This window comes from Polistes fuscatus, unplaced genomic scaffold, assembly GCF_010416935.1.
Source record: "Polistes fuscatus isolate 324 unplaced genomic scaffold, CU_Pfus_HIC Scaffold8, whole genome shotgun sequence".
NCBI lineage: Eukaryota > Metazoa > Arthropoda > Insecta > Hymenoptera > Vespidae > Polistes > Polistes fuscatus.
Window position 1 is genome coordinate 912969 of NW_025113162.1, and position 13324 is coordinate 926292.

Below are 13324 nucleotides of genomic sequence, written 5' to 3' on the forward strand. Positions count from 1 at the left end.
TAATTTATGATCTTAATTCTTGTAAAGGAGAATAATATTACGATTATAAATACAGTAGAATCCTGACTATAGAAACACTCTATTAACCTAATGTTCTTCCATCAGAGCATTCTATCAATCACACAATTTCCTTAAGTGTTAAATATATATAAACAGAGTCATTCTACTATTCTATATTTTTATTATCTGAATTCTTTTATATTCCTATTATCAAGGTTCTACTATATCTAGATACAATATTGATTCCAGAAAGATCGAGAATATTCGATAAAACAGATTATCTTATATGGAAATATATACCTTTTCAGCTGCACCTTCGCCACCTCCGGTATAAAAATCTGTTTTCCTTGCCAAAAAACTGAAGATTGTTTCCAACAACTAAAAATTGAAACAACTTTTGTTAGGAAAATCAAAAACAGACAGAAAAAACATTTCAGAAAATTTAATTAAGTGATGTTGCTGTAACAAAGACATAACCTCAACCGGTAAGTCACTTACGTCTTGAACACCACCTTCGTGTTGTTGAGCCATCGCCAACAACATTGCATCGAATTTCTCTTCGTTTTTCGACATCCTGTTAGAACTTATTTAAAAATATGTAGAATATATTTATCGAGAAAGAAATTACAAATTCCCAAGACAATAAAAATCACTGAATTGCAATCTATTCTTTCGACACGTTTCTATAGTATCTCCGACTAATACCTCTATGCGCATGTGCAGAAATATACTTCATTGCTATTGGTCGAAATTTCCGCATTGAGTTAGACACCTGTATTAATAAGCACCGTCGATATTGTTACAAATATTAATTTACAAAAATTATCTTATTTTTCATTCATGAAATTGTACTTACATTCAAAAACTTATTTTAATTATATTATTTATGTAAAAATTTGTTTGTATTCCGAGATAAACTAAATTGAAAAATAATAATCTGCAGTTATCGACCAAACAAACTTTACTTCAATGTATCATTGGCGACCTCTATCGAGATGTAAGGTTTCTACGATTTCTATTGCGGGTTGCATATCGACAGGCGCAATATCGAATATTAACACGCGCAATATTTTAAAACATTTAGAAAATTAAATCATTAAATTATTACTTTCATGTATGATTTGAAATTATGTACAATTGTCAATTATTCTAAATTTTGTTATAATCCAATCCAAAAGCTTGTCTTATATGAAAAATTATTTTAATGCAGGTTACGTCACGTGTATCATACAAAATTGAAATAATGGCATATGATAGAGCCGAAAGATTTCCAAAATTAATTACACAGACTTCTGCATTCGTTGGTCCTGGAACTTACGATGAATCATGTATATCAAAACCACCACGTGATTTAGGTAACATGTAATCATACGATATTAAAACTTCAATGTGTTATAAATTATTCGTATTATCTTTCAGACGGTCGATATCCATTTTTAAGTGGCACGCGGAGACAAACTATGATTGCATCGAAAGATGCAATTATTTTTCCAGGACCTGGTTCATATTATCCAATAGAGCCACAACGGCACATTCCAGAACGTAGAATCGTTTAACAATGTTCAGATTTCAATTTCACCTTATTCATTTTAAATGGGTTTTATAAATTCTAGGGAGGTGTCAGCATCGATTACACTGACGCTAGATTTAAAGAGAAAATTTACGAAGGACCAGGTCCAACGGAATACGATTTACCGGATGATCTATTCAAAGAGATACCGAAGAAGATTAGATCACATCCTGGCACTTGGAAAGGACCAGCTGGAAAAGTAAAATGTTTTTTTAATTCGTTCATATTCCTGACGTTTATCAGGGTCATAATCTTTTCAGCTGTGGTTAATAAAACCACCACGTTCTATCATAACTTCTGGAATATCCGTACCTTCGAAACGTGACGTTTACGGTTACGATATTAATGAGGATGGAATTCTTGTTAAAATTTCACCAATCGAAGATGAACCAACTTTCATATATGAAATACCAAGAGGAGTAATAACAATTTCTACAATAATATCAAATGTATATACAAACTTTATTTCATTTTCTATACGCAGGATGAAAATTTTACTACTCTCAGATATAAAGGAAACTTTTGGAGTAGAATGACTGGAAGGGAAGAGAAAAGACCCTTCGTAACGCCAGGACCAGGGGACTACGAACACGAAACAAAAAAGACTCCTACGCAAATTTACGATGAAAAGTTTAGGGAAATAAAGAGGGCTACGTCAAGACAACCACGATACCTCGAAGCGATGTTCCGACGAAAATTACGAGAAGTTCATTTATTTCTTAAATGTTTTATCTTCTTTTCCACAAACATAATAGTAAGAGAATATAATTTTTGCCAAAGGGATTACCAGGACCAAATCATTATGATCCACCTAAAAGTACCTTCGACAAGTATAAAAAAATCAATTGTAAATGCGACAAATATACCATAGAACCTCGACCTTTCAATCAAACTGCTGAGGTAAATAAATGTTTAAAAATTTGTGAATGTTTCATGTCAAACTAATTTCATTTGCTCCAGAGATTCGAACATAGAGAATCTATCGATATTCCTGGTCCAGGAACGTACGAAAGCAAAAAACCAGAAAGTTGTTTAACCCACGTACATCGAGCACCATTTGGAAGTCTCGTTTCTCGTTTTAGAAAAGATCCTGACAATTTGGCTCCAGGTAACGTATTTAATCTCTTTCCAAATATATTCAAAGATTGTATAAAATTTATTAATCGAGTCAATGTATTTCTAGAACCTGGTAGATATCACGTAGTAACAGGAAATATTTCTTATGAATCCGCAAAACGTTTCAAATATCATTACGAAAGGTCGACACCTTACTTATTTCTGAAAAATATTAAAACTCCTTATAATGAAAAAGAACTTATTGAAGAGACACAAGAAATAGAGCATGAGGAACATAAAAAAAGTTACGAGTATCATGCTGTTTTTAAATCAAGGACCGAAAGATTTCGTAAAGTTCTTAAAGGGGTAAGAAAATTTATACACGAATCTAATAAAAAATATTTCTTTCGAAACAATCTAGTTTAATGTTTTAATCTGAGAGATGTCATTGGTAATACGATTCTCACGCTGGTAATGATTTAACAGCAAGGAGAAGTATAGAAAGAAAGATTCTGTAGATAGTAGTAAGAGTAAGTCGATGGTCAGACGTGACACCAAGGATTCTTTCGGTAGAAACTGGAGACTCAGGGTAGAGCCAGGTAATCCTCAAAGCGCAAGGTAATCAGGAGAACCCGAGAGGAAATTAATGGCAACGGATCGAAGCGTTGCATCTGTACCCGAGGCGGTTCGTAGCCAGGATCCAATTTGGCCGTTAATCGAGAGAGAGAGAGAAAGAGAAAGAGAGTGAGTTTGTGAGAGAGCATTGGAACAGAATTCGATGGTTCAACCATAGATAGGCTTGCCTAGAATGGTCAAAGCTATTCGAACAGTTCCTACTTCCGCCTATACGAGATACGTTTCCGATCACGTTCGGAACGTTTATATTTTTCATCTACGTCGATACTTCAACGTGCTAGTTCTCGTCCCATACTCATCAATTATTTTATATCCTTTCTTTTTTTTTATAGAAAAGTCAGCACACGTAAGAAGAAATTAGTTACGTGTCATTAATTTTCTAGAAGACATTATAAAATTGATTAAGTTCTAGCCGATTGATAAAGAAGTGTCTAATATAATCGAGTCGTTAAATAAAATCATCTAGAACATGGGGAGGATGATGTATACTTAAGTACGATCGATGAAGCAAAGAGAAACATCCAGTCGCATAACTCTCTAGTCTTCGTTCGAGCGAGGAATTCGCGAGGATGACCAGTAGTAGTTCTGTTTTCGACGAAGTCATATTTACATAACGTAGGGAAGCGTCGTAACTCTGTGAGCCCCCGGAAATGACGTTCCAGCGTGCTCGGGGGGTCATTTCCACGCACAGTCCGCGTGGCTGCCGATGTAGCCCGGTGAAATCACTTCCGGCTCGTTGAACCGGAAATTCGAGCCAATCCCTGCCTCGATCTCTCTCTCTCTCTCCCTCTCTCTTTCTCTCTCTCTTGCAGTCTATCAGCAAAACGTAAATTGCGGGTAGTCCAAAACATCGTTTATTTTGGTATTTGTTCTTCGTCACAAGAGACTATCACCAGGTTGAAGAGAATAGAATTGGACCAATGGTGCCATCGAATAGTCTTTGTTTTAATTAAATCGATACCAAATTTAAAGTTTGTCCACCTTAGATAGAAATGTCTCATAAATTGCATTTTTACTTTTTTTGTTCTTTTTTTCCTTACTTTTGTAGATCGATGCGCCGGATCCTGGAGCTTACGAAGCTTTAACCTCTTTCAAGGCTAATCGTGATCGATGCGACTTCCTTTGCCGACGTTTGGCTCCACCCTTCCTTTCGAGGGCTCGCCGTGTTCTCGATATTACCAAAGGAATCGATATGACAGTACCAGGTACTAACTCCTGTCTTATTCCTATATTCCTATAAATTATATTCATAATTATTCCAACACATATTACTTTCGATCGAATACGGAAATATATGAAAAGTCTATTTATAAGCTATCGGTCAATTAACGCTGGAAATATGTATTAAGAATGTTAAATTATTTCATCATTTTCCTTTATTTTTTTTTTATTTTTTTAATCTTTTTCACTCCTCAAGACAATATTTTCAAACCATAGCTAAAATGTAGGATAGCATAATTTTCTTAGACGTTATAACTCCTCCATTATTCATCCTATCATCTTAATTCATGGACTCTGTCAATTCAAACACGCTTCTTGCACGAACCAGGAAGCAATATCGAGCGAGGACAATGCCTTGATTTTCATACTTTTTGTGTCTAGCTCCAACACATTATACCATCCCGTATGACATATCAAAAGGAATCAAGGGAGGTGTGATACCGTATTCACGTCGTGATAAGGAGAAGAAAAAGAAGGTACCTGGTCCCCAGGACTATTGTGTAAGGATTTCTTTCTTAAGATTCCATTCTCAGATATTTTTTATTTTCCATTTCTTATGGACTATCGTTGCGATTTACATTGAAACGTTACAAGAAATACCTTTTTCTATTTAATTGCATTTGCAGATAAATCCTTACATCGATTCTTCCGTCTTAAAGAAATCTTTCAATGTTACTTTGGGTAAAACTAAATTCATTGGAGAGAAGAAAAAAGTGAAAAATCGATTACACCCTTCGAAGAAAACTCTTAGATGGTTCACCACACCTGTCGAAGATTACCGACATTGTTCTGTAACGTGTTTGACAGTGTCGTGATTCATGATGCTTAAAAATACAAATTATAAATTTCAAATTCAAGTTTAAGGGAGGAAAGAAATTGAAATAAAAGCTCAGGATCTTTGAGTTGAGAATTTGGAATCGATCGTATAATACAAAGTCGTATTTACTTTGTAGGAACATGCTAGGATATTGCGTGCTTATGGCACGAGAGAATAATGTCGGATACTTCAGATAGTGATATATGAGTTACGGCTACGTACCATGAGATGACTAGATGGCTAGCATCCCGTATTTCCATAATATTCCCGTGTAAAACGGGAACATGCGTTGCTGAAAGCGGCATAAATGAAAATCTTCCATCACGTGTCATTACGTGTTGTTGCGTTCCGTCCTTGTTAACTTGCACATTTTTTTTTTTAGACTATTTTTTTCGTTTTACACACATACATATATATATATTTACTTTTTTATTTTTCGCAGACGTAAATTCAACACACGGACGAAAGATTACAAATATCCTCCTATTTATTTTCGTTTTACGAGTAAAAACGTGAAAAATGGTCGAGTTTAAAATCAACGTGTATCTTTTGGTGCAAACAAAATTCGATAAAATATAAGTTGCATTACTATTTCGTATTGTTTTTTGTTTGATAAAAAATTTGCTATCGTGCCGAACGAAACGTATGACGAACTTGGATATTTTTATCCGATCTTTTAGGAATATCGATTGGAAACCCCCTATTTAACTTCCGGTACAGTGTTAACAATTAAAGATCGACGAGTTTCGACCACAGGATACCCATAATCAGTCACCTCTTGACAAGGGTTCGTAACAAAGGATACGCTTAGTTGTAGCCTATCGTTTCTAAAGAGTATTCCCTTATAAAAGGGAATAGACCTTGACTCGGATCAATACTACCAAGGGTTCCAATAGCATACCTCGATATGACATCACATCTACATTTATTTATACTTTATACTTCGTGCAGTTAAAACTATTACTTTGAAGTATTTATCATGATATATATTTTCTTCATAACTGACAAGAAAGGTCAAATTCCCAATTAGTTCGAGTATAAAATTGCTATGTATTATTTTTTCTTATCATTTTTTACGAGTTAAAGTCTACGAGTATGCATTGAAACTTTGTCAGAGAAAGATAGTTTTGTTTCCTGTTATTTTTTGTCACGAATATAATTTGCGTATTATTAAAAAAAAATGTGGCTGTTTCCAAGTATTGATTATGCTTTATTTTTAAATTTATTTTCTAAATTAATATTGCTCTCGTTAACTGACGACGATATGAATCCGACCGAATTGAATTCGATCGATTTGAATTCGGTTAAACAATTTCATTTTCCGTCTTACCAAATAAATGTGATTAACGCCTTAATAGTTAACATGTTTCCGGATCAATTTCATTTCGGTGTTTCTACGTCGGCTTACCAAACAGAAGGTGCTTGGAATGAAGATGGTAATATCATTTGTCTTTTTACGAAGAATAACATTCACTCTCACTGACACACACACAAAAATGATATAATTTTTATTTCACAATATCAGGCAAAGGAGAATCTGTATGGGATCACATGACACATTCAAATCCTAGTCTCATTCGTGATCGAAGCAACGCCGACATTGCTGCTGATTCTTATCATCAATATAAAACGGATATAAATATTGCGAAACAGATAGGCGTGAGTGATGAATCGTATTTAATACGATAAATTTCGTGGGACGCTATTTAATTATTAATTTTTTGTTTGCTCTAGAGTAAAATGTATAAAATTTCGATATCATGGCCAAGAATTTTTCCAGACGGTTTACATAGTCATATAAATATGGATGGTATTCGACATTACGATAAAATTATCAATGAAATTATTGCACATGGAATGACACCGATGGTTACTCTTTTTCATTGGGACATGCCCTATAATTTGCAAAAAATAGGTGGATTATCCAATCCATTGATCATAGATTTTCTCATTCAATACGCCTTGGTTGCTTTTAATGCATTTGGTGATCGAGTACGTATCATCTATTCATTTTATTTTTAACCGAAGTATTCTTGTTAATTATAACAATGTAAGATTATAATTTGTTTGTTTGTGTATTTGTTTAATTCAGGTAAAATATTGGGTTACAATAAATGAACCATCCGTCATATGTCAATATGGTTATGGCAGTGATAAAATGATACCTGCGATAAATTTATCTGGAAAAGCTGATTATATTTGCGGTCATAATCTATTGTTAGCTCATGCTAACATATATGAATTTTATCAAAAACATTTTGACGATGTTCAGAAAGGTGAGCCATTAGATAAAGCTAAATTGTTATTGTCTATTTCCTTGTGATATTTTCTTTACGATATATATGTATGTGTATGTCAATTCACTATCAGTAGTATTAGTCATACAAATAAACAAGTAATTTATTTTTAAAGTTAGTTACTCATTTATTTTTTCAGAACGTTCAATTAAAAAACTTTACAATAATAAGTATTGTATTTTTAGGTAACGTTGGTATTGTTCTTAATTTGAAATGGTTTGAACCAGAGAATCCAAGAAATGTTGAAGATAAGTTAGCTGCTGAAAGAGCTTTCCAATGGTGGAACGGATGGTTCCTTCATCCGTTGTTTAGCGAGCAGGGTGGTTATCCCGAAATGATGAAAAATATAATTGGCAATAATAGCTTTTCCAAATATTTAAATACGCGTTTACCGAATTTCGAGTTTTTCCAATTGCAGCAAGTTAAAAACTCCGCTGATTTTCTTGGTATTAGTTTCGGCAGAAATACTTTGGTACGTGGCTCTCAGCCAAATTCTAATGATACATCTTTTCAAAACGATGCTCAAATAACAGAATCATCTATACACCTACAAGAAGAAAATTATAATAAAGTAAGTATGATTAAATAGATATTTCAATTAATTTATTGAATTATCTTATCTTATGATTTTTTCAACAATTCAGATCAAGCCGCAAACACTTGCAAATCTTTTAAATCGCATAGATCTTAATTACGAATTACCACCAATTATTATAACCGAAATTGGCTATCAGGACAATGGAAAGATCCAAGACTTGGATAGAACTGTTTACCATCACGAACACTTATCTATAGTTTTACAAGCTATGAAAAGTGGTATCGACATTCGAGGGTATCTGGTTCGTTCTTTCATCGACAGTTTTGAGTGGATGATGGGTTATACGTAAGTGTTTTCTTTATTTTAACGATTACTTTTCATTTAATTATAGTACAAACTAAAGTTATTAACTTTCTTTGACAGAGTTAAATCCGGTATAATCAGTGTGGACTTTGCTGACAAAAATCGTACGCGACGACCACGAGCATCGGCTTTGGTCATAAACGACGTTTATAAGAAAAAACTTATCCGAACATTGAAAGATATTTATGCCTGAGATATGTGAAAAATATGAATCATTTAATATCGCATAATTGTAGAATAATTTAATATTAATTAAATGTATAATATCGTTTAAGACCGACAAAGAAATGGTTTCTTTAAATAATAACAAATATTATAATATTTTCCTTATAAGTATTTGTTCTTCAATATTCGGATTTTTCTTTTTTCATTTGTACGATAGATTTGATTGACGTAATATTCGATCAAATTAGACATTTGTTTTTTATTAATTCAAATCACACCCTCGAAGTTGTAAGATCTTCGTCATCGTATGGTTAGAATGGCATCGACTACGACGTAGTCAACCTGCTAATTTCCTCGCGTAATCGTCGCGCTCAGGTTACCGAGAAGCAATTCCACAGATTCTTGCCTCCGAGGAATGTTCCTTTGATCGTTTCACGAACGTCACTCTAACGAGAGTGACGACGGATACGGCGGATAGCTTTCAACGTAGCAGCATCCGCGAATGGTTCCGCGTAGTCTTTTGAAATGATTACATTTTAGCTCTTATACCTTGTTTCGTGAAAACGACGTTTACGTCATGCTCCAACTATGAAGCCCACACTAACTAACAGTTTTTTAATCCTAAAACTGTAATGAAAATTTATATAAATTCTCTAATTTTACAATCATTAGATGAAACTTAACACGAAATAGTCTTACAAATTAACTAGAGAAAATAATTGAACAACCGTATAAATGTTCCTGTTAAAAATCCATGCAATTAATAGGAACAAAATGGATGCATAATTTTGTAAGTGTCGTATTTTAAGAGCAATCATGTAACCTGCTTAAACAATTTTCACGTTGACGTTAGTCAGTGGCGTAAAGGGGTTTCACGTACTCCATTAGCCGGTATCTATCTCGAATCTGGTGCTGATAATGTGGCCGTAGGAAACTAGTGACGAGGACGACATTACTACGTTCGCATCCCTACGTCGTCGGACAGAACCGAGGGTATCAATCAGTGGTACATGAAAGGGGCGCGGTTTGGCTACGTCTGTCGTAGGATCTCGTATTGTCTGCCTTGGACAGATAGACAGCTTCTGTGCATCAAGTTCCTACGTACTATTCCTATCTGATCGAGCTTCCTGTTACTGAAAGTATTGTTGCAGTCGTCTTCTCTCACCGTTTCTTCTTATTTCTCTCTCTCGCTCTTTCTCTCTCTGTTTCTATCTTTCCCTTTCTCTTAACGCTCAGCATCCCTATCTACAAGGGACGTTTCCTCGTGTAAAAGACATGTACTTCCTACTAACATGTTCCAAGAAAGTACGCTTGGCACTGATGGATACGCTTGCGAATTGCTTCCCCGACAACTGTGAAACGGAGTTTTACTCTAAACTCCCGGACATAGCAATCTTAGTTCCGTTTGATTTACTTACCTACTAGCTCTAACCTTAAAGTTCCAAACAAGAGAATTAAGTCGTTCGGCCCTGCTTTATTTTCTTATTTTATTTTCTTTTTTTGTTTTTTTAGAGAAGGTAATAAATTTTGTATAAAAAAAAAAGTAACACAAATTATTTTCTTCAACATATTTAAAATATCTTAAATTTAGATTATTATTCGTAAACTCTAGGTAAATCTTAATTTAAGAAATAATTTATCGTTTTGCGTTAAGGAAGTCAGCTATTATTATAGTTCACGTTTACAGGAAACAGGAAAAGGACTAAAGCATGACAGACTACCCAAGTAAGAACGAATCCTTTCTAAGAATTCTCAAAAGCTGCGACAGAAGCGCGGAAAACAAAAGGGTGACTAGCTTTCCGCTTGGCTGTGTCTCTTTTTCGCGAGTAGAGCAGCCACTCGCGAAAGGGCATTGTCTACGTGCCAGTAGCATGACAACCACGCGCGACACAAGTCACCGAAGAAGAAAGATAGGCCTTGACGAGAAGAAAAGAGAAGAGAGAAAAGAAAAGGGAAAATAAAAGAAAGAGGACGACGAGTATGAAGGAAGGAAATACCCTTTGATTCCTCGCCAGTCCCGAGAGGATCGTGATAAGTCCGTGGAGTTTCTTTCATGAGCTTTCTTTCTCGCTTTTTCTATCTGCATGCTTGTATATATATATATGTATACGTGTGTATGTATAAGTGTGTGCACGCATATAGGTGTTAGTCGACACCTCGCAACAGATCCGACGACAATGAAACTTTCCGGAAAGCATCGAAGCGTTAACAACGAGACAAAGCAAGAAGCGCGAGCTGAGCAACTTTTTAACGAAAAAATCAGTTATCGAACGTAATGAAGCGATCGTTTGATCGTAAATGGAACTGAAATCCTTCCATTCTATTTGACAAGGTAAGATTTCATTTCAAATCTTTCTAGTTAAGAAAGAAAGAAATGAGGAAGAAGAAGAAGAAGATGAAGAAAAGGAAAAAGAAAGAAAGGAAGAAAGAAAGAAAGAAAGGAAAAAAAGTATCGCTTCTCGTAAGACAAGGTACTCGGGATCTTAAGACTCTTGAATTTTCACGGAGAACTGTGAGAAGCCAAGAGATGCACGCTCGTGGAAGTAAAAGTCTTGCGCGTGAGAGTAAAGGAAAGAGGGTTGATAAAGGGAAGAAAGAGAAAAAGAGATGGAAGATTGAAAGGAGGAGTTGGAAGCTTTTTGCTCGCAGCAGCGGCAGCAACGAACGAACGAACGAACGGCAGGCAAGCAAGCAGGACGATCTTCTGCCATTTAGCCAACGAGCCGAATACTTCTGACTCATCTTCCCGTCCATTCCTGACTATCTTCCCCTAAAGCTAACCCAGTGAAGAAACCACCTACCCATTCCCTGTGCCCCTTTCAACGATGCATTCGGTACGATCGTCGTAACTCTTGTTCCATTGAATCCGAGGCGACCATAAAATCGAACGTTTCTTCAGGTCGAACCACCGGAGATGGGGATTTATGTCTTCCACGTAGCTGCGACGTCTCATTTCCGTTCGACTCTGTCTAGCCACGGAAGCAGCATCCCTCGAAACTTGAAGAAGAAGAAAAAGAAGAAAAAACGATCTCTCGCGACACTTTCCTCTTAAACTTCCGTCTGAAACTGACAATAAAGATGCCCGAGAAAAATGTTCAAGCTACGGTAAGACCTGGGTGGTTCGTTTTAATGACTCGTAATGAGAAATTAGTCGAAGAATTACGATCGGGGATATTAATATCGTCGTTGGTAGTCAACGGTGAACCGAAGGAACAATGGCACCACGAGAGAAAGATTTATATATGGAAAGAGAGGGAAAGAGAGGGGTAAAGAGCGAGAGAAAAGGAGGAGGAGGAGGAGGAAGAAGAAGAATACGCGTGGACGTCTGGCGTGGACAGGACGCTCTCGTTTATGCGGCAGCGAGCTCAACAATCGCGTCTGCCTGAAGGGTGCCTCCGTTCCAAGGGTAGGTGGCAGATATTTTTATCTCCTCGACGAAAACGGTTACGTATTCGCGTAACATCCGCCGTTGCATCCGGAGAAGACAGTGGCGAGCGGTGCTTACAAAAAGGATAGAAAAGGATAGATAAATAAAGATAAAGAGAGAGAGAGAGAGAGAGAATCTCGTATCATCGTGAGTCTAGGGGGCTGGTCTGGCTTCACTGTTATCGGGAGGTACGAACTTGGAAAAGAGAGATACAAAATCAAAAAAAGGAAAACCGACAAAGAGAGAGAGAGAAAGAGAGGGTGCGGACATTTAAAATGCAGATTAGCGAGCGGAGAAACGAGCGCAAACGCAGACGTAAACGTAAGAGCACTGGCTGTGCCGAGTGTTTTATTGAGGCTAGCTTCCGTTTTGCGCTGCCCTCCCCTTTTACCACCACCATCACCATCACCACACTACCACTACCATCACCGTACACCTCCTACTTCTATACAAAAGTCCTTCCAACTCTTACGGACCTCCCTTTTGCGTTTCGCTCGACCGCTCGTCGCTGATGCCGCGCCAGAGATAAAGTCGGAGGCCGAGCTTTAACCGGCCGCTAATTTATTGATCCCAGATTTATTTGACGCGCGTGCCACGACCGGGGGCCTCTTCTAATCGCCACGCTCATGGATTTGACGGATCTTAATAGAGCACGATATCTAACGTGCTTGCTTCTATGGTGTTTTCAAAAAAAAAAAAAAGAAAACAAAATAAAAGCAAATTAAACAATCGTGTAATTATTTTTATCGTCATAATCGTTTATTTATTTGACGAAGAATAAAAAGGGTTAGATACGCGTGTCCGTTTATTTCATAGTAAGATGAAAAGTTAGTTTACAAACGGCTTCGTGCGCATCCGGTAATCCCGAGGGAAAGTTAGCTCAATCAATTGCTGCATAGGAACGAGATGTTTCCTCTCTCTCTCTCTCTCTTTCTCTCGTGCGACTTATAAAGTTCAAAGATCAAAGTCCGGAACGGTACGGTAACTCGACGCAAACCGTCGCGATTTCGAGGTAAACCAAGATTTGCTGAAATCTCAACGCCTCCGTTTCACTCAGACATGCGTCGAACGGTTCTTGTGTAAATTCAAGCTTCCCTTAAATGACGGGGGCAGGTACCATCGAAACTGCACTACCGAAACTTTCACTTCCAACGACTAGTATAACAAGCTTCAAATAGATATTTCTCATTCCCTTTCTAACGTTCGAGTTTATAACTTTATCGAAACACTACCC

At 36.4% G+C, this 13324-nt stretch overlaps 3 protein-coding genes across 3 annotated transcripts in view; 2 read left to right on the top strand and 1 right to left on the bottom strand.

Annotated features, from left to right (window-relative positions):
* The window catches only part of LOC122525128 (nuclear migration protein nudC), a 77201-nt gene extending 76487 nt beyond the window's left edge, over positions 1-714 (bottom strand). The window contains exons 1-2 of the mRNA XM_043647765.1: positions 499-714; positions 301-378 (exon numbers count right to left, since the gene is read on the bottom strand). Of these exons, the coding sequence (XP_043503700.1) occupies positions 301-378; positions 499-573 (153 nt within the window). The 5' untranslated portion in view covers positions 574-714. The remainder of the gene's footprint in view (positions 1-300; positions 379-498) is intronic.
* Positions 715-1593: 879 nt separating this feature from the next.
* On the top strand, positions 1594-5298 carry LOC122524924 (sperm-tail PG-rich repeat-containing protein 2-like). Its single transcript, XM_043647445.1, has 10 exons — positions 1594-1597; positions 1669-1769; positions 1831-1989; positions 2055-2276; positions 2351-2470; positions 2531-2678; positions 2754-2992; positions 4311-4467; positions 4865-4983; positions 5110-5298. Exons 1-10 carry the CDS (start codon positions 1594-1596, stop codon positions 5296-5298), a joined length of 1458 nt encoding a protein of 485 aa, XP_043503380.1.
* On the top strand, positions 5298-8828 carry LOC122525127 (myrosinase 1). Its single transcript, XM_043647764.1, has 7 exons — positions 5298-6736; positions 6826-6959; positions 7035-7292; positions 7393-7576; positions 7783-8168; positions 8242-8480; positions 8559-8828. Exons 1-7 carry the CDS (start codon positions 6481-6483, stop codon positions 8689-8691), a joined length of 1590 nt encoding a protein of 529 aa, XP_043503699.1. The 5' UTR covers positions 5298-6480; the 3' UTR covers positions 8692-8828.
* The last annotated feature ends 4496 nt before the right edge of the window (positions 8829-13324 follow it).